Genomic DNA, 21586 nt, shown 5'->3' with positions numbered 1-21586 from the left:
AAACATGGGGTGACTCATTTGTGTTTGCTATCTCTCCCACCCTTTTACAAAAGATGTGGTCAAATAGGCATGCATATTCATAAATAAGATGCACACGTGTGCACACACAACATGAAACGGAATGACTGCAGCGTTCAGATTTTTCTCCACGCCCACTGAGTTTACAGTGACTCTTGGGTGACAGGGAACTGTCATCATCAAAAAAACAAGGTCTGGAGTTTTTGCAAAAGTGCTGAAAAAATTCCGTTTGAAAAACAAAGGCAATTCCCAAATGTTGTTCTCCTGAATTATTCTTTATATCTGCAATTGTCTGAGCCACTTCCCAAACCAGGCGTGGATTTTTTCCTGACTAGGTGAAGTTTGCTCAGCCCCCAGGGCTGAAGATGTAGAAGGCAATGAGACAGTCCTCCATCTGAAAGCCTAACCTGGTCACTAAAACTCACTCCATATAGATGCTCAGATCCTAAAAGGCATCTAACAGCTCTGTCATTTTTCTGGAAAAATGAAGAGCATCGCTATGTATCAGAGAGTTGCTTTAAAAGTTTTTAACAGCCTTTCAACAATTTCAATGTTTTCATCTACAAAAGATGTTGGCATTTTTTCACTTTAGTTTTTGAAATCACTCAAAAAGCATACCCCAAATGAAAAAGATCCTCCCTGTGCCCCTGACAAGATAAGAGCTATAGACAGCTTCATGGCCTGACATTATCATAAAGCAGGCAAAGCTGGACATCAGCTTCCTTTGTGTGCCCCGACCCAGGAGTCTGGTTCTCCCGTGGTGCAGCAGGCTCTGGTCGCTGCTATTTCTCCTCTCCAATCGTCCCTACCTGTTCCTCGGTGCCTGAGTGTTGGTTCCCCATAGGCACCGACCTTCAGATCACACCAGGTGGGGCACTACCATAGATCGATTGGCTGCTGAAAAATCCATCTCTACAGGGTCCTCAAACTGAAACTAAAAGTGAAACCCTCTCGCATCACTGTGCCCGACAGCAGGGACCCTTGTAGTTGGACACAGGGGGCTCTGGGATTCCTCAGAGGACCTCTTTGTGCCCTCTCTATTCTGGCTATGCTTAGGGGGTCCAGCTATGAGGTGGCCTCCTTGGCCTTAAATGAAATATATTTTTTTCCAAGATGAAAATACCTGTATCATTGTTTTATTTTTTCTATGGTAAAATATATGCCCACTGAAAATAATCAAATAAATACATTAGAAGTGAAAAAATATCAAAATCACCTCATTTTTGAGATTTTGACATACATTTTCATTTCTTGAGACAGAGAGAAGAGCGGGGGAAGGAAGGAAGGAAGGAAGGAAGGAAGGAAGGAAGGAAGGAAGGAAGGAAGGAAGGAAATAGGTCTATACTATAAATATATATATAATAAATATATGTTTTTACTTAAAATATATAGAGAATACCTTTTTATGATCATAAATAGGTCTCTACATCTTCTACTCATAGTTCATTGCATGGATGTTCTATTATTTATGTAAACAAACCTCTATCATTGAATAAGTGGTTTTTACAGTTTCGCTCTAAAAAATGTGATGAGCATCCTTACACAAACATTTTGTGCACTCGCCTGCCTGTTTCCATAGTTTAAATTCTCAGTAGTGTAATCGCGAAGTCAAAACTATACTTATTTTAAGCTTTTGGTGCATGTTGCTAAAATCACCTCAAAGGGGTCATTCCCATGTAGACTCCATCTGAGACAAGACCCATCTCCACATCCTTTCTGGGAATTTATCTTTTTAAAAAATGTGTTATCAGACTACACTAAATGGCTCCCGGTACCATCCAGCGACCTGAACGCTGCCTTTACCTTGGCAGGTTTGGGAAGGGGGAGAATTGCCCTGGCGCAGACGGCGGGGGTTCTGAGGAGTCTGGAGCAGGAGGAGCCCTTCGACTTGTCCCAGAAGCGCAGGGCGTTCCAGTCGGACGGGGAGAGCGCCAGGGGCAGCTCCTGCCACGAGGAGGAGGAGGACGACAACTGCTACGAGGTGGAGCCAGACAGCCCTGGCCTGGCCTCCCACAGCAGGCAGCCCCGCGCTCCGCGGGATCTCTCCACCGAGGCCGAGCCAGCCCCCAGAGCGCGCCAGGAAGCCTGCGAGGAGGAAAAGGAGGAGGAGAAGGAGGACATGTTAGAGGAAGGACACGAGGAGAAGAGCAAGGACAGCCCTGAAGCAGAGGGCGGCCAGGAGAGAAACTGTGCCCACAGAGACGAGTGTCCCAGCCTCAGGGCTCTCCAGAGCGCCAGGCGGGGTGCCTCCTTTTCTGATTACTTGTACTTCAAGCACAGAGATGAGAGTTTAAAAGAATTACTGGAGAGGAAAATGGAAAAACAAGCAGTGCTTTTAGGTATCTAAGTGGGCAGTTTTAGAATTACATTTGGAAAATGAGAACTAGGCAGTTCAAATATAGCTTTCTGCATGAGCTATCATTTGCTGGAGACAGGCGAATGGCGCACATCTTCACAAATGGCTCAGACTAAATGAGCAGGGACTGTCCTCAATAATGTAAATGCTTCTCAGGTCGTTCATGGGACCCTTGATTTTTATCACACTTGCAGGGTCTTCTTCAGTGTTATTTTATGCATTTCCAGTCTAATAAGCTGTACATATTCTCCTAGATATGATTGTAAGCTGATGCTAAGGTGCTTTTAGAAATTCTATTTTTCTTTGACTAATATGCAATACATGGTAAATTTTTTTCGAGTTGCAAAAATATGGTGCTTGACATGTTACCTTATTAATGACTATTTAGTTGAATGTGTGAAAGTTATATTTTTCCAGATAGATGAAAATGAGTAGGAGTATATGTAAAAATTGCCTTTATTAAATAATCAAAAATGCCAGAATGAGACAGGAGGGTGAGTTATTAAAAAGCATGTTCTCACATAGTTGCAGAACTAAGATAAAAATTCAAGAGAAAATGAGTGATTTTGACTAAGGGAAACCCAGCCCGGGTCTGCCTTGCTCCGCTCCATTTACCTTCATCAGGTGTCACATTCGGAGCATATTTTCTGATGGCCCAACAACACTCAGTGTCTACAGGCTAACGCCCTGTGTCTGAGCAGAGCTACCTCCTGGAGACCTTGCTCCAAGGCCTCATGTCCCATAAACAGCTGCAGGAAAAGTTGTCACCTTTGAGCCGTGGATTTTTCCTCAGTGCTGGAGCTGGGTGAGTGAGGAGGGAATTCTCCCCGAACTCTAAGTTCTGACTTATTTGGAGTAATCGAATAACCACCAGCTAATGACTAGTAAGGGAGAGTCTGGGCTGCGTTCTCAGTGCTGCCCGTACATTAGAATCATCTTGGGGAGCCTTTTAAAAAATAACATGCTGGGGCTTCACGGTCTGAGATTCTGACTTAATTGTTATAGAGTGGAGCCTCAGTGTTGGTTATTTTCCAGATTGTCCCATGATTCTTATATGCAGCCAGGACTGAGAAAGCTGACTGGGCTAAAATAGTGGCTCCCAGGACCCCCTCCCAGGGATTCCATAAATGTTTCTGTTTCTGGCTTCAGACTCTTTAAGGTAGAGAGCACGGGACCTTGAAATCATAATGCTGACTTAGGCTTTTTACCTGTTCTGTAAGAGCCTCACAGGGGACACACACGCACACACACACACACAACACACTGTATAAACACACTTTTTATACTAGAAGATGATGCCTATAATGTTTATGGTCACTTAATATGCTTAAAAATATATAGCCAGCCTATAGTGACTAATTATTTCTTCCTAGATGCTTGAATCATGATTTCGGTGAGTGACAATGACTGTAATGGGTGGGTCAAACCCAGCAGATAGGCTTTCCTTAAGCACAGGTGCCGAGTAAAGCAGTACTGACAGGATGTCGCATACATGTGACTGACCATAAGCAGTAACTCTCTGGTACTGTGTCTGTGTTTATGAAAAAGTTGCTTCTTGGTTGGTAGTTTCAATTCATTTGTAGAGCTAGGTACTGTTTATTATTTTGCTTCCTCTCCTCTCAAAGTTTCTAATACATTTCTTTGGGACACCTGGCCCATCTCCGACTGCTAGATGCTGGCTTTTTCTCTTGGCCAAGGTGCTTCCCCGTTGGCCTCATTTAGCTCTCATCATTCACCTGTGTGCTTTGTCAATCCCTGATGCATTTCTCCTGCCACCTTTTTTAAAGCTCCTAACCTCAGCCTCACCATCACGAAGTGCTAAAGCTGTTTGGGTTTTCTACTGCCACCCATGTCAGAGCACCTGCAAAGGGGGTGGCGAAGGGAATATTGTGGTTTCTGCAGTTACAAACACAACTCTGGACCAAGAATCTGTTCTAAGTCCTCAGAGAGCAACTTGCCTTCTATTCATCATTAATATAGCTCATCAGTGCCTCTGATGAAATCACCCAAAAAGCTGACAAAGTAGTCTGTGAGGTCATCAGCTCTTAGAGTCCTGTATCATATTCATCTTTCAGCAGCCATGTGTTGAGGATCTACTATAAGGGCTGCAGACTTCCAACATGTTCTGGCTCTGGCTAGCTGGAATAGAGACCAGGAAATCTAGATTAGCAAGCTCTAGTCTTTTCCAACCAAAAAGAATTATGTGGGGATGTTTGAGGATCAAGTTAATGTTGAGATGGTGAGAGTATGGTATAGAAGAGTGGTTCTCACATTGTCTATTGAGGAGCCAGAGGTCCCTCTTAGGCACCTCCAGAGCTGCAAGGGGAAAGGGAGAACAATCAGCTCTCATGCCCACATCACTCAGAGTGGCTCAAATTTCATCTGTTTTATATGTTAGCCTTCCAAGTAAAAAGTCATTTTGAGGGAGAAAAAAAGGTCCTAGGAAAAGTAATAAAAAATGTTATAGAGTATATTTTAAAGCCTGTTTTTAGTTCTTGATTCTGGGTATGAGATATTTAATTAGGTCTAACTCCAAGGTTAGTATACACTGACCTTTTGAGAACCAAGGTTGAAATGTTGGTTTTGTATGTTGTTGAGGGACAACCCTGGTTTAGACCTGTTGTTTCAGATTAATTACCAGTCATGTCACCTTAACTCTCAGATGCCCTAGTTTGTGTGATAAGTTATATGGACACCTATGCATAAGCACAGAGCTCCGGGAAGGGCTGGTCAACCATGTTGAGTGAGCTGATTAACCAGAGTGCAGCCCTGAAGGGGAGCCCCTGGCGCCATCTTCAGAGAACTAAAGGATGAAATCATCAAGGTTACCAACGCTCCAGGGCCAGGACAGCATGACATTCATCTCATTGTGACACCCTGAAAATAGGTCACTACCAAATGCTTTCCAGGCTTTTGACCACTGTCACTTTGAACTAACCAACTGACCAGACAGATGGCATACTTTTATCTTTTTCATTCAGACTATGATTAACTCCTCATGTTGCCTTCCGATTCTTTTATCCTTTCTTTTTAAAAAAATTTTTGGTCTTCACTGCTCATGAGACTGAGGCTGACCTTTCATAACCCCACAAGGGTAACTAGTGTATTTGTATGAGTAGTTGCATGAGAAAGCCCAACGTGCATACTGTATTTATTAAGCCCTGAAGGCATTTAATAAAATATTAACATCGTGTTTTGAATCGTGATCTTTGCTTTGCTGGAACAAAATGTAACAAAGCTAACATTTCAAATCCTTCACATATTTGGACACTATTACGCCAAATGTTGATTTTGTACAGAATTCTGGCTTGCTATTTAAAAACTAGAACTCCAAATGTGTAGCAACCCAAGTTGTGAATATTGCTTTCTGCTTCCGTGAAAAAGCAGTTTACCTGAAAAGAGCATGTAACCTCTATTTTGTTAATTTAAGCAAATAAAGACATGTTGAAAAAGCTGAGTTCATTATCTGCAAAAAACCCTGAAATTTTGCAAGGAAGCTGCCATTGTCACTATCTTACTCCTGCCCTTGTGCTCACGTGGTTCTCGTTGGCCGGGGTCTCAGTCCCAGGGACACAGATGTCGGATTCTACCCCGCTCAAGGCTTCAGAAAGAATTAATGACCCTCAACTCAGCTGCAGCCAGGTGACATCTTCCTTGTTCTCTTCTTTTTTCCAATTCCAGAAAAATTAGTTCTGGAAGAGTGTCATGGGGAAATGGGAGGTTATAGGCAAGATTGCCTTTAATCTTGCAGCAAGTTCTTTATAGAATAAAATTCAGCCAAAAGGCAGTGTACTCTATGGGCAAGAGCACAGATTCTGGTCCTGGGTTCAAAGCCCAGTTCTCCCACTTCTAATCTTTGGAACCTGAGATCAATTCATCTGTGCCTCAATTTCCTCATCTGTAAAATGGGACTGAGAACGGTACCTTGCTCACAAGGTTGTTGTGTGGGTTAAGAGTTAATATGCAGCGGTCCCTAACCCCTAGGCCTTGGACTGGAACCGGTCTGTGGCCTGTTAGGAAATGGGTCACACAGCAGGAGGTGAGCAGTGGGCAAGCGAGTGAAGCTTCATCTGTATTTACAGCCGCTCCCCACTGCTAGCATCACCGCCTCAGCTCCACTCCAGACCATCAGGCACTAGATTCTCATAGGAGTACCGGTCCCTGGTGCCAAAAAGGTTGGAGACCGCTGAGTCAATATATGTGTGACACAGTTTATGTCGTATAAGAACTATTCATTTATTACCATCAAAGAAGTGGCTAGGAAATAGAACACTCAGTTCTCCCTCCTCAACAGAGAACTCACAAAGCTGCATCGGCATGGGAAATTGTCCGTTTCTGAGACAACTTCCTTTTTAAACATTACACACCGTTATATGCCAAGCACTGTGCCAGACTGATTTACACACTTGATCTCATTTAAGCCTCACGCGGCTCTGAGAGGCAAACCGTGTTATCTTCATTCTAATGATGAGGAAATGGAGGTTGAAGCGAGTGAAATAACTTGCTCCAAATTACCTACCTAGTTGGTAAATTCCTCCTCTGCCTTCAAAGCATGTAGCTGGTAGCAGGTTGAGTTCTCTGGAAGTAGATGCTGAGACAAATGTGGGTGCAAGATGCTTACTAGGGATTAGCACCAATGAAGAGAAGGAGGAGGAAAGAATATTGAGCGAAGAGAAGCCACGCTGTGATGCAGGCCCAACCAAGCCTCAGCAGGCAGCCCTGGGGCAAATATTGCCCACATTAGGCAGAGATGTCCAGGCCTTTGCACCCCCGTCTCACTCAGTCATCAGATGTGGGCTGCTCAGGAAGGGGACATTTGTCCTCAGGAAGGTGTGACTCTTCAGCAGGAGCAGACCCTCAAAGAGCCAGTGGCTGGAGGCTGTCTGCTGACCACACTCCCCACAGTTTGGTGCAAGTCCTTCCTTGAAGAGAGACTGAGTGACTCATCTCTGCATCTACCACAGCCTACTCCTTGCATCACTCCAATCTACTTCTTCATGTATATTTATAGATCATCACTCCCAGGATTCCTATGGGCCTCTCTTTTAAGGGAAAACTCAGAAGATGAGAGTTAGTGAGACAAACTTCAGCCCCTACTGCAGCCCCCTAAGAGACACAACGTTTTCTCCTTCCCCCATTACCTGTCTAGATCCCTCTCACCACCGATCTCAGTAGCTTTCCGAATCCTCGTCTCCAAAGGGTCTGAGCCGTGGTCATCATGCTGCTATGAATTGAATATCTGTATCTCCCCCAAATTCGTGTATTGAAGCCCAAACCCCTGGTATGACAGTATTTGCAGGTGGGCCTTTGGGAAGTAATTAGGTTTAGATGAAGTCATGAGGGTGAGCCCTTCATAATGGGATGAATGTCCTATAAAAAAAGGGGGTGGACCAAAACCCTCTCTCTCTCTCTGAGGACACAGCAAGAAGGCAGCGATCTGAAAAGCCAGAAGCAGGTCCTCACCAGACACAGAACCTGCTGGCACCTTGATTTTGGACTTCGCAGCCTCCAGAACTGTGAGAAATAAATGTCTGTTTAAGCCGCCCAGTCTACGTTATTTTGTTATAGCGGCCCAAACGGATTAAGACACATGCCCTTTTCAGAATGAGGTTAATTTACAGTCACAAATAGGGATGAGAGTACCAAAAGAAACCCAAATGAATCACCTGGGCTCCACACGCATTCCTCCCTGACCCACTGTCTCTCTCTTCATGATCAGCTGAACACAGCAGGACAGAGAGAGAGAGAGAGAGTGATGCAAGGTGAGGCTGACGTGGAAAGCCACAGCACAAGGGTGAAATAATAAGACTGACATTTTCTAAAGCCCATACTGACTATAGGGTGGAGGATGGGTTGGAAGGAAGCCAGGAGGATGCTGGGAAACCAATAAGAGGCAGTTTTAATAGTCTATGAGAAATAATATTGGCCTGAATTAAGGAGGTAGCAAAGAAAAAGCCAGAAATGAATGAATAATTCAAAATCTGTTTTGGAGGTCCAACTGATTGTTCTACCAAAATCTAATTTTAATAATAAAATCTATTTTTCAAAGTACAAAATAACATGACAGTTGAAGGCTCACCTCCTCACATAATGACAAGAGGGATGATTTAGATCTTTACAGTTATCATAAAACCCGTGCTCTTTACTCGGTTGGCAGGAGAGCATATTTACAAAGTATGTAATATGTGTAGAATTAAGTTCATTTGGTTTCTCTCAGTTTTGTTTTGAGTTATAATTGGTAAAGAAGTAAATGGTCGAGACCGAAGAAGACAATGCAGCTTCTCAGACACAGATTTTGGAAAGAAATGGCTGAAGTAAAGACAAATGAGCTAGAACTCCAAGACCATAAGCTGAGACTGCGAAGATTCCTTTTCAACCCCATAATCCCTGAGGACATTATTTTACCCAGACAGTAAAATAATACGTTCATAATAATGACCTTGCACGGTCAAAGAACAATTACTTAATCTCTATCATATTTACTAAATGCATTCCGAATACATTTTCATTTTAAACTGTTCAGTTCTCAAAGGGTGACTATCCAGTGATCTGGGAAATTTTATCCAGTGAGCGCATTATTTTGTAACAAGGCGGAATAGAGACGTCGTCATCTTTTAAGTCCCAAAGCAAATTGGCTCATGGCACTACAGACAGCACCTTAAGAAGAAACAAAAAACAAAGATGTGTGGAAGGAGTTTGTCCCGGTCCTCAAGGAACACACAGTTCTTAACAGGCCTGCAGAGGCTGGCAGGAACATGGCTAATGGCCTTTCAAATCTCCTTTCTCCAAATCTCCAAAGCCTTGAAGCTAAAAACTGTCCTCTCCGTGAAAACCCAGGTGTGAACACAGCCGGGTCCCTGAAGCATTGTGACGTTTCATTTTTTTGCACAGCAGAGCTGAGCCAAGAGTAACTTCCAGTCCCATTACATACTTGCTCTACAAGTGGAGGAAGACATGCTCATTTGATAGCTGGGGAGTGACCCTTATAGGGTCCCTGGGGACCCAGTATCAGTGGCGCTCACTGTTTCCTCTTCCCTGGATGCAACAATATATTAAGAGAGAGAGAAAAAAAGGAGGTTGGCTCTTTTCATGATTTTCCTTTTTAATTTTTGTTGAAAATGGAACTGTGTTCTCTTGATCCTTCAAACAAATGGAGGGGAAGTGGAAGCCCAAAAGTTTCTCTTAGGTTCCCCAGAGAGGGAGGCTGTGTTTGTAGTGTGATGCGGGAAAAGTCCTTGTATATCTGCTGCATTGTCACGTCTACCAGAGTGATTTGCAGTAGGAAGTGTGGGATGAATACAGCATCTACATAAGAGAAAGTGATGGAGCCACAGCCTTTGAATCAAAGATCTCAATTTACCTTCATCTCTAAGACGTGCTTCCCCTGACCTCCACCACTCCCTCATCTTTATCAGATGATGAAAGAAACACAAGAATACTCTCTGAACTTGACCCAAGCAGAAAGTCCAGCCAGAAATCCTTGCTCTTTAGAATGCACTTGGGCAGGGAGGGTGAGAGGAGGAGGGTGCTTAGAAGAACATTCCAGAGATCACAGAGGCAATGTGAAGGAGTTTTTCCTAAAGCTTCTGGCATCATACCTGGAGAATCATTTTAAACTAATATTTGAAATATGCACTATGAGTTGTTTCACAGGGCAGATCTTAAACAAATGGTCTTTGGAAGGAAAATGAAGATATATATATTAAGACACATCTAAAAGGATTACAAGGATACTTCTTTAATTTTAGCAACTCATCATATTAAGATACTGGCAAATAATTTTTTGTTTCTTCTTCTAGAAAGCAGTAATAATGAAACCGGTCTCCAACCCATGTCAGATGAGGGGATGGATGAGGTAAAATCTATTAATCATTCTGGACTTGCAGAAGCGACAGCTGTGTCATTTGCCATTGTTGAAGAACAGCTCCCCTCCTAACCTGCAGCAAATTTAGTGAAGAAAACAGCTTCACCTGGAATGGCAGGTTATCTGAGTCAGAAGACTTTAAAATTTTTAGCTGTGGTTTTGCAAGACTGCATACATAGAGCATTGAGTTAGCTTCTCACTCCCAAAAAACCAATGGAAAATAAAATATGAAATCCCCAGCAATAGCAAGGTCTTTATAGAAAGAAAAAGCAAAAATCAAAGCAAGGTGATGCGGAGCCTTAGATACAGATAATTACAATGCCAGCCTCCCAGGGGACATGCGATAAACATTCATGGAATACAATGATGCATCTTTGTGAAGCAAGCCCTTCAGAAGTCACTCGGAGCCGCTACCTGAAAACACAGGTGTATTTGTGGATTTTAAAGAGTTCACCTTTGCGAAAACTCTGTGTGCCTCTACGCTGCTAATCCCCTTACCTTCCTACAGGGACACTTTACTTTTGACCTCAGGTCTATGTAATCAAATGCTTCACATTATTCAGACTGTTAGTTCTCTGACCCAAGGGCTTAGCCACCACTATGCTATCTCCAGCAAGTTTTTAGACAGGCTACTATCTAATGTGGCTACTATCTCTGCTTCTCCTTGGGAGACTAGAAGAAAGGTATAAGATTAATACGTGAACTTACCAGGAAGATTCTTCAAAACGACCTGTACAAAATACTGTCTAAAAATATGCATCTTTCCAATATGGTCCATTAAAACTCTATGGAGAAAAGGAGGGTTTCCTGGATGGTGGTATGAGGAACCCAGTGAAATCTTAGCCCCAGAGAGACATCTATTAAACTGGTAAAAAAAAAAAAAAAAAAAAAAAAAAACCATGGACCATGCCACTCTGAACATCCCTGATCTTGTCTGATCTCGGAAGCTAAGCAGGGTCAGGCCTGGTTATTACTTGGATGGAAGACCACCTAGGAATACTAGGTGCTGTAGGCAGAAAATAAACAAACAAATAAACTGGTAAAAATCAGCAAAGACAATCATTCAAAATCTCTGGAGCTTGACCAAAGGGCTTACAATAATTTAAGAAAGATTTATTCAACAAATTGACAGAAATTCAGTAGGAATAGCAAAGGCATGGTAGCACTCATCCCACCGACCAGATACACATGTGGAAGATCATTCCTGTGAGATTGACAGCCAAGTGGCAGCTCCCATCTCCCCGGCCCCACGCAGAAGACCTATCCTGGGTGGGTGGCCAGGCGGTGCTGCCATTTACCCCACTCCAAACTCCTGTTCAGTATGGAGAAGCTGAGTGGGGCAGCTGGTGAGGAAAGTCCCTCCTTATCCCATAGCCCCGTGTTGTGAGAGTGATTTCAAGTAGATATTCCAAGTGGTAGCTCCCATCTTCCCCAGATCCTGCTGTAGGAAGCTGTTCTAGGCCAGCTGAGCTACCCGTCAACATTGGCAGATCCCATTTCCCCTGACTCTGCTGCAGAGCAGCAGTCCCCAACCGTTTTGGCACCAGAGACCAAATGAGAATCTCCTAGATGCTCCTATGAGAATCTAATGCCTGATGATCTGAGGTGGAGCTGAGGCCGTGATGCTAGCGCTAGGGAACAGCTGCAAATACAGATGAAGCTTCACTTGCTTGACCACCACTCACTGCGCAGCCCCGGTCCTAACAGGCCACGGACTGCACCAGTACCGTCCATGGCCCGGAGTCGGAGACCTCCGCTACAGGGACCTATTCTTGGGGAAGTGGTAGCAGCTGGTGATGATGTTTGTACAACATTGTGAATGTAATTAATATATTCGCAAGTTTTATAATATGTTTTTTTAATTGGTAAAATATACATAACAAAAATGACCATTTAAATCACTTTTAAGTGTGCACTTCAGTGGCATAAAAAAAACGAAAACAAAAAAACCTCTATGAGACATTTGGGCTTTTTGTTTTGTTTAGAGAGAAAGAATCAATGTGGTTGATTTAGTACAGAAAAACATTTAAGAGTGAGTATCATATAAGTCATTTAATGATCAAAGCCTATATTTACCCTCTAAAACTATGGAACAGTGTTCATTCATCAAAACTTTGTAGTATTTGCCAACCATTATTTTCCAATTTGAAATTTAAAAGGGGAGGGGACCAAAAAACTTTATTTACTCATTCAATGAATGTTTATTGAGCAACTGTTGTGTGATAGGCACTGGGCTGGCATGCTGTGGAGATACAAGAATGAGCACTACAAATATATCCTAAATGATCTTGAGAGGCCACTATATTAAAGGCTATTGATTTAAGTACCCTAATAAATAACAATACATCAGTTATATAGAAAGTTCCCAAATTATAAGCAGAATAATTATGTTCTTCTTGAGGCAATGATTCTAGAATTCTGCTCATGTAAATTAACTATGTATAATCTTAACAACTATTAAAACTATTTTTTAAATGCCTTTAGGGGTATTGGTAGAGGTTGACAATCTAGACACCTCAATTTTAAATGTCTTCCCTAACATTAGAAATACCTTTCCTGGAGCTTTACAAGGTGGCAGTGGAGCGGGACTTAAGTGCAAAGTATTCTAAGAACCACACAACATGGTACCTGCCCTCCAGCAGCTTGTTCCTATTTATCTAAACAATGAAGTTAACCTTGTTCTCGGCCTCTCATAAGGTGCATGGGTTAAGAAGGAAATTTAACAGTCAAGTATTTATATTGAAATGAAAAATGTTCAAAACCCACCCACCTCTAGGTTTGATCCTTAGGGAACACAGAAACGTCAAGGAGCTTGTATTGTTACTTGTCTGAACATAAAGGATGATTTATCTGAGACCCACCCCCTCACCCTCCATTTCTGGCAAACTTGCAGAGAATCAACACTAAATTATGAGTTTTTCAATAACAGCCCTGAGGTCATTAAGGGAAGAACCGTGTCTTCCTTAAATTATTCCAGGTCACTGTGGGCTTAGATGCTGAGCAGTGCTGAGCAGTTCTAGTGAAGGAACATGGTATCAAGACAGACTACGTGAATCCTGGCTCTGCCACCCGTTAGCTGTGTGATCTTGAACAGACTACTTAACCTTTCTGAGCTGGTTTTCTATCTGCTAAATAGAGATGATGAGAGGTAGTGGTGAGAAGCATAGGCTTTGGGGCCAGGCAGACCTCAGCTCTGGTCCTATCTCCATCTTATACCAGCGATGTAACCTGGAGGAAATTATTCTCTCTCTCTAAGCTTCAGTTTTCTCATCTGCAAAATTGGGAATCATGGAACATCTGTCTCATAGGATTGTGAGATTTAAGTGGGATAATGCTTATAACGCCTAAAGCAAAATAAGCACTCAATACACGTTAGCTCCTATTACACTTATACAGTGACCCCATGGGCATGTGCCTAGAGCAAGGACTGACACACAGGTGATTTATAAACTATGTCAGTCCCCTATCCTCCTGAACTGACCTGAACACAAACATGGGGTCATTAATGCTGCCTTGGGGGTGATGGCATAAGGTTAGAGAGAATCCTGTACCTGCACCCTTTCCCCTGCCTTCTCATTTTACTCCATTTCCCTGGTTTCCCCACACAACAGATCACTCTTCTGAGTGACAGAGACACAGACCTCCTTCTGCCATGTAACCCAATCAGCTAGAGGGAGACAGATTGTTGGCCAGGGCTGACAGAGCGTTTGCATTCTCTTCATAGACTGCATCAAAGGGCAACTGGAGGGAAAGCACATCCCCAACTGTGACAGACAATCAAGTAGAATGACAGAGCCAGGTGCACTTACTGATATTCCCAGCACCAGCACCAAATTAAAGCACATTAATGCCAACTTCTGAGAAAATCTCAGATTTATGTGGCTTCCAGTACATTTAGTGAGGATGACTTTTAACCTGAACAGTTTAACAAGCAGCAGCACAGGCTTTTAAGATTTTTGTTACATGAGGCAAACACCTGAATTTTACCCTAGGCCTGTGGCATGGCATAGACAGCAGTGTTTTTTAAACGATAGGTCGTGACCCCTTAATGTGTCATGAAATCAAGTGGGTTGAGACCAGCGTTTTTATAAAATGGAATAGACTAGAATAGAAAATATCCGAGATTATGCATAATAGGGCTTAGTACTTTTTTTCAGATATATATAGATGGATGGGTGATTGGATGGATTGCAATGTAAATGTCTTTCTTACTGTTGGTCAGGGTCAAAATAATTTGAAAGTCACTGAAATACTAGATGTACAGAAATAAATATGTGTCTTTTTTCAAAACAAATGAAAACATCCATTCGAGATTAAAGAAAACTGAGTCAAGTGGGCAAATTACAAATTTCCAGATTAGTATGTCTCTGAAACAAAAGGCCATTTTGTTTGTTTTGTTTTTTAGAGTCCATATATAAGTGAAATCACATGGTATTTGTCTTCTTCTGTCTGACTTATTTCACTTAACAGAATACCTTCTAGGTCCATCCATGTTGTCACAAAAGGCAAGATTTAATTTCTTTTTTATGGCTGAGTAATATTTCATAATAAATATATGCACCATATCTTTTTTTCCATTTATCAATGGACCTTTAATTATTTCCATATTTTGGCTGTTGTAAATAATGCTGCAATGAATATAGGGGGTGCATATATCTTTCTGAGTTAGTGTTTTTAATTTTTTTGGATAAATACCCAGAAGTGGGATTGCTGGGTCATACGTTAGTTCTATTTTTAATTTTTTTCAAGAACCTCCATACAGTTTTCCATAATGACTGCAAACAGAAATAAAGTCATGGATACAAAGAACAAACTGGCGGTTTCCAGAGAGGAGAATGATGGGGAGACAGGTGAAGAAGATGAAAAAGAGTTAGAAGCACAAGCTGCTAGTTATAAAATAAGTCGCAGGGATGTGATGTACAGCATAGGGAATATAATCGATAATGTCATAATAACTATGTACAGTGACAGAGGAGTACTAGACTTATTGTGGTGATCTCCTATAAGATATATAAATGTCTAATCACTATGGTGTTCACCTGAAGCTAATATAATATTGTAAATCAACTATAATTCAAAAATAAGAATTTTTTAAAAGGGGCATCTCCATGACAGATTTCGATATAAAATTCTAAAGGGGCTCTCAACTACTCTTGGCAGTTATGGCTTCTCAAGTGTCACCAACTGCTCTTGCTCGCTTCGGCGGCACATATACTAAAAGAGAGCAACTTCCCTCATAAGGTCTAAGCCTTTCTGGGGTTGATGACACCTATATATGACATTTAGGATTATTTGTTTGCCTTGCATAGATTTTATATATAGTCCCTGGAATTCAGAAGTTTTAAAAAATTATCTTCTAGTTCTACCATCAGTCTGATTTGTTAGGCAGGGACAATCTCCAGGATGATATGAGAAAACTCATTTGTAGAGAAACTTATCAAGGAATTGCATTCTTTTTTATTACCATGTTACTCCATTAACCTCATCCTTCCAACCACTATCACCATCTCCTAAGATTTTGTCTTTGAGTCAGTGATTCTAAGGATTGCTCTTACTCCTCCAATATCTATATGCCCAATGATTTTCCAGGTAGATGATGTGTTTTGTGAAGCTTATCCACAGGGAGGGATAAAGAAATGACTGTAGCTAACCTGCCCTGATCCATGTAGCACGGGGTTATCTGCTTGGAGGATGTTTGAAAAGGAGAGCCTACCTTAAGTCAACGACCACATGGGCGCAAATGGTAAAATTAGAAGAAACTTACATATCTCTGATTCTAGATAGGAAATTAAAGAACGAAACATCACAATTATTTTTTTAAATCCCTTTTTGTTGAAGATTCTTTCTTTAAAGGAAGATGATTATGAGAAATGAACAGCTAGCTACATGGCTGACGTAAGTTCCTGGCAAAAATCCAGGGCCACTTATGAAGCCCTTAAAGGAACACATTTAATAGGATAAGGATAAATAACATTAGTCAATTTATGGGGAGGGAGAAAAAGTCAAAGCAAAACTATAACATCAACTATTATGAAGAATACCAGGTATGAAAAAAGCTAAAACAGTATCAGGAGGTCCAGAGTCAATACGCACATAGAATGCACTATTAATGTTATTAAGGGGGCAATTAATAATTTCAGGAGGAAATAATGGGAAAGATTCAGAAATGATATTTATGATTTCCAATGTCTATACAATAAGTACAAAAAATGATCGTTAAAGTAATTCAGTATTTTAACATGAGGTACTGTTAAAATTGGCACAGAGATTACTGGCATTCCTGGGATTTCCACTATTCATATACCTGTGGGAAGTCTCATCCTGCTAAAATCAGAGCATCTCATAAATCCCTAATGTTCCTTGCTAACAACGTCTTTTGCTCGCCAATGCTCGCCAATGCTTAATTCTGAGAAAAAAAAAGTAGAATTTATTAGTAAAGTGGGAGTGAGGTGAACTTTGGGAGACAGTAGCTAGTGTATACCTGTCTTTTAGCATTCTATCATTCATTCACCCCACTCCACATAATTGCAGCCCAATTCCCTCTGGAGTCATTACCTCCCTGTCGTTGCGTGCAATCTTACTGGGCATATCAATCAGAGTTCCCTGCTTTCCCCTAGCCAAGGGGCAGGTGTCAGACTTAGGTAGGCCAATCAGACTCACTGTCTTTCTTAGGACTTTTAACCTTAAATAGATTGACATAGGACAGAATAATTTCTGCTAAGTGGACCCCTGGAGCCACCCTGATTTCATTTGTTTCAGAACTGTTCTGAATCTTCTTATTAGTCTGTGAGCTCTCTGCTAACCTCCCAACAAATTCCATTTTGTTTAACTTCGCCAAAGTCTTTTTCTTCTGCTACTAACCTTATAACCATGTTGAACATGACATTCATACACTCTTTACTGAACATGACACTCCCTGTCATTCTTGTGATAGTTTGGAGGAAAACAGAGGGCATAATGAGGCATCTACCTAAGATTTCAAAAACTCGAAGAAATAGGCATGTGGGTATAGCTAGAACCAATAAAGCGGGAAGTGACTTAAGACTCTACAAAAAAATATATCTGAAGATATGATTTTAAAAAATAATCTTGGTGAAGGAAAAGAGAGAGGAATGTAAGGAAACAGATGAGTGGCTAATGGGCCATTTCAATGAAATCAGATTGTAAATGACCACACACACATACACACACAGGATGAAAGAACAGTGCGTTACTAAAGGGAAAAAGATTGATGTAAGAGTAAAAATCACAGCTGGAAAACTGAAGCCAAGGGAAAAAAAAAAAAGAATCAAAGCTCATGAAAAAATTTTGAGGCATCAAAATGGTCTTTTGTTGGACATAACCAGCACAGAAATGGCCAGGACAGTGTGCTGAAGCTGATGTTCTAAGGCTAATGGATAACAGGAGGGAAATAGAACTTCACAACTCTTATTTTGCTTCCATGTTCTTTACGAAAATGAAAAATCTTCAAACCTGAAAGTGTGGAATAAACATGGTTAGGAGGTAATTGAAGTCCAAGATAGGAGCCTAGATAGTGAGAGAACAGGAAGTCTCTGTAAATAACTTCATTCTTCAGACCTGGATGCATTCTATCCCACGGTGCTGAGAGAACTAACCAAAGTAATCGTAGAATCACTGCCAATAATTTTGGGAAAATTAGAAAGAATGGAAAAGTCACCTGAAAATTGGAAATAGACAAATGACTATTTCTGAAAGGAGATAGGGTAGTATAATATTGGATTTTAGAATCCACAAATAGTCAACTTAATGTGAAGCCTAGTTATTTTTATTGTTCTTCTTGTCGCTTATCTATATTTTATGACATTTTGGTTAATGAACAAGTATTCCTTTTATAATAAGGAAAAATAATAAAAAGACTTATTACCAGAAAAATTCCACTGGCTGGAACAACATAAAAACAAACCAGATGAAAGTTAACATAAATAACTGTAAAGCCCTGTGTTCAGGTAAAAAAAAAAAAAACAAAAAAAACAAACAAACAAACAAAAAAAACTACATAAGCATAAAATGGAGGAAAGTTGAGTCTGAGAATAGTTTATTTGAAAACTATGTGGCAGTCTTGGGCTCAAAGTCAGTATGTGCCAAAAAGGTAAGCTAATGCAATTGTAGGCAATATGAATAGAATAGAAAAGAGAGAAGGAAAGTGATGTTTCAATGACTTGTGGTCAGATCTTATCTATAGCACTGTGTCTAGTTCCGAACTCCATATGCTAAGATGGGCACTAAAGGCCTAGAAAGAGGTCAGAAGAAAGTCATCTAAACAGTAACAGGTTTGAAGACTATATCACCTGAGAACTAGTGACCTAGGTTAATTGTTCTAGTTCAGAGAAGGCTTAAGGGATGACAGTTGTCATAGCCACAGCTTGTTCAGTAATGGGACAGGATAAGAGTAGAATGAATCCACAGAGCAGATAAATTCACCATGGAGCGGCTATAATTGGAGAAATTTCTAGAATCTGGAAGCCCAGGAAAGTGAATGGAGAAGAGGAACATCTTGCAGATGACAATAGGCAGAGGTCCAGTGAAATTAGTATGTGGGGCACCTGAGAGCAAAGAGTGGGAGCCCAGTCATTTCTGGTTCCTGGAGCTGTCCTGTTTCTGAGGAGTTACGGTATCACATAGGCAACAAAGAAAGCAACTCAAAAATGGGGATCAAGAATTCAGTTAGCACCAGCTAGTAGTTCTCAGAATGTGGGTCCCAGACTAGCGGCATTAGGATCATCTAGGAACTAGTCAGAAATGCACATTCTTAGTGAAAGAACAGGAAGTCTCTGTAAATAACTTCATTCTTCAGACCTGGATGAATTCTATCCCAACTGAATTAGTAACACCCAGAGAATGTGTTTGAATATTCCCTCTGTGATTCTAACACATGCTCAAGTTTGAGAACCACTGGCTCAGTGATTAAGGACATGGACTCTAGAGGCAGAATGCCTGGGTTTAAATCCCAGCTCTGTCAGTAACTAGCTATATGGTCTTAATTTCCTTGTTTGTAAAATGGGGATAAAATAATACCTTCCTCATAGGGTAGTTGTGCGAGTTAAATCACATACACATACACACACACATTCAAAGTGCTGAGAACAGTAACTCTGGCACATGTAAGTGTAGGTAATATTGCTTTTATGAGTCATTAGAACTTGGGTATATAGGTGAAGTAGAACCACCTTCACTTGGTCCCTAACTGGCCTACAGTGAGGGTAAACTGCTCTAGCTGTGGAAACTGGAGAACTCAGGGAGCCATGTGGGTGAGTGTACTAACTAGCTTTAAATGTTTAAATTCTGTGCTGTCTGCTTCCACAATACTCTAAAAAGCAAAACTAAGCCTAAAGGGCTAAATATAGAATGTTTTTAAGATACGGAAGCACTTTAAAAACAGTTACAGCAGTCCAGTGATAGAATGAGCCACTTCCAAAAGAAGCGGGCTCTTTCCTAACGTGTGTATACTATAAGCTGAGACAAGGTCATCATCTGCAAAGAGTGACATGAAACAGATTTCTAAATTGGGTGGGAAGTAAGTGCGTCAATGATTCCTTCCACATTTTAGAATCTAGGAGTCTAGATCTTTAAGCATTTAGATTTTCAATAGGTCCCTGCCTCCTCCCGATGAGAATGCCACTTCTGTTAGTATAAATGTCCCCTCCCCATCTCCCCACTATTTTCTTTTGGCTCTCATTTATTTCAGCTTTGGAATCCAGATGTGGCCTGATTTCAAGTCTGGAAAGAATTAATATGTAACAAAACGAGTTATAATATTAACTTGACTTTTTTTGGTTTTTTTTTTTGTTTTTGTTTTTTCCCCCTTTGGTCTAGACTTCTGGAAAAAAACAAAGGGAATTTTAGCTCCTTTAGTCCTCAGATAAAGGCTAGGCAGCTGAGTCTTTATTTTTACTTTCAAGGGAAAGTTAAGAGTGGTTTTATATGCTTCAGCGATGCTCCATGTGTGCATGCGTGCGCACACATGCGTGCATGCGCACTCACACACACACACACACACACAGAAGAAAAACAGCAGACCTTAAAAAGACAACCACAAAAAGGCCTTATTTTCAAAGACCCAAGTCATCCTGCATGGAGAAAGCCTTTTGTGTTTTGAAGATAAAAGAGGAAAGTGTTTCTTAGTGGGGTTGTTGGTTTCTAAGATACTAGGAGAGAGGGAGGGCTTGCGTGTTCTTCATGGAGCAGGGTCTAATCTACAGGACCTGTGTAATGCCTGCAGAGGCCATTCCAAATGACTCTGTTGGCCTTCAGAGCAAAGCTGGGCCCTTACGTCCAGATCTCCAGTAAAGGCAGATCTGCTGGAACATGTCTAGAGTGGTCCCACTGACAAATGAGTCCAGTCTTCAACAATGGCAGTGTGCAGCAAAAGGCCAGAGATGTCACAGGTGACCAGCGTGAACTGAGAACCAAATGTCTTTCCTGTCCCCTATACACATAAACACACAAAAACACACATAAACACACACACACACACACACACACACACACACACACACATCTTTGGAGACACATCTTAGAGGAGCCGCTGTCCAGGGGCAAGCCAAAGGAAAAGGAGAACATGAAAAATGACAGATATTAGACCGATATGGACCCTCCCAAGTGGGACGTTGGCGCCAGAATGTGTTCTTGAAGCCGAAGTGTTCTAATACAACTGGTTTATATTATAAAGCTATAAATCTTTCCTGAGTATCTAGGAAGTGACATGACATCAAACATTATGGTGGACTCTGCTTGTCCCTTTTGGAAAAAAAGTATCTGGAAATTATTTCAAAGGCTCAACAAAGTTACAAAATGCCTCATATCCCTTATAGTGCCCATGGGGGCCTTTCTGTCATCACTCTAGTTACTGTGGAAAGAAAATACAAATCAGAGTCCAGTGATAGGAAGGCAGTCTCTGCCTTTGATTTGCCTGAGCCTCTGATATTGTGAGCTGAGGGCCGGGGGCCAGTGACAAGCTGCTGGCTCTGCCTCAGCTGTCTGTAAATGAATGTGAACGAACTGCTTCCTTTCTGCAGGTCCTATAAGTTTTTATTTACATAATGTGATGTTGAGCTTTGGTCTGAATCCTGGATATGTTCATGGATTACTTTATTTTCAATCTATTTAGACACAGACCCAAGAAGGCTGCCTTGCCTGAGGAAGTTTGGTAAACTCCAACATCTGTGGCTTATTTTAGAGCCTGAGGCGAGTCTCCTCCGTTTCTGAGAACACTGCCAGGGGCGATAATTTTATTATGTTATTTTGTGAGAAAATGATTCCCTATCTAACTTTTGAGTTTATATAATGCTGGCTGTGCTGATGTGGTTAATTTCAAGGACAGTACTCAT

At 41.3% G+C, this 21586-nt stretch overlaps 1 protein-coding gene across 12 annotated transcripts in view; it reads left to right on the top strand.

Moving 5' to 3' along the window:
• Positions 1–5826, top strand: part of ZNF366 (zinc finger protein 366) — a 268862-nt gene extending 263036 nt beyond the window's left edge. For all 12 annotated transcript variants that reach the window (XM_039870188.1, XM_039870182.1, XM_039870187.1 and 9 more), the window contains one exon: positions 1830–5826. In XM_039870188.1, the coding sequence (XP_039726122.1) occupies positions 1830–2365 (536 nt within the window). In that variant the 3' untranslated portion in view covers positions 2366–5826. The remainder of the gene's footprint in view (positions 1–1829) is intronic.
• Positions 5827–21586: the final 15760 nt, after the last annotated feature.

The sequence above is a fragment of the Pteropus medius genome, unplaced genomic scaffold (genome assembly GCF_902729225.1).
Source record: "Pteropus medius unplaced genomic scaffold, Ma_sr-lr_union100, whole genome shotgun sequence".
NCBI classification, from domain to species: Eukaryota; Metazoa; Chordata; class Mammalia; order Chiroptera; family Pteropodidae; genus Pteropus; species Pteropus medius.
This window is presented reverse-complemented; position numbering and strand designations above follow the sequence as displayed.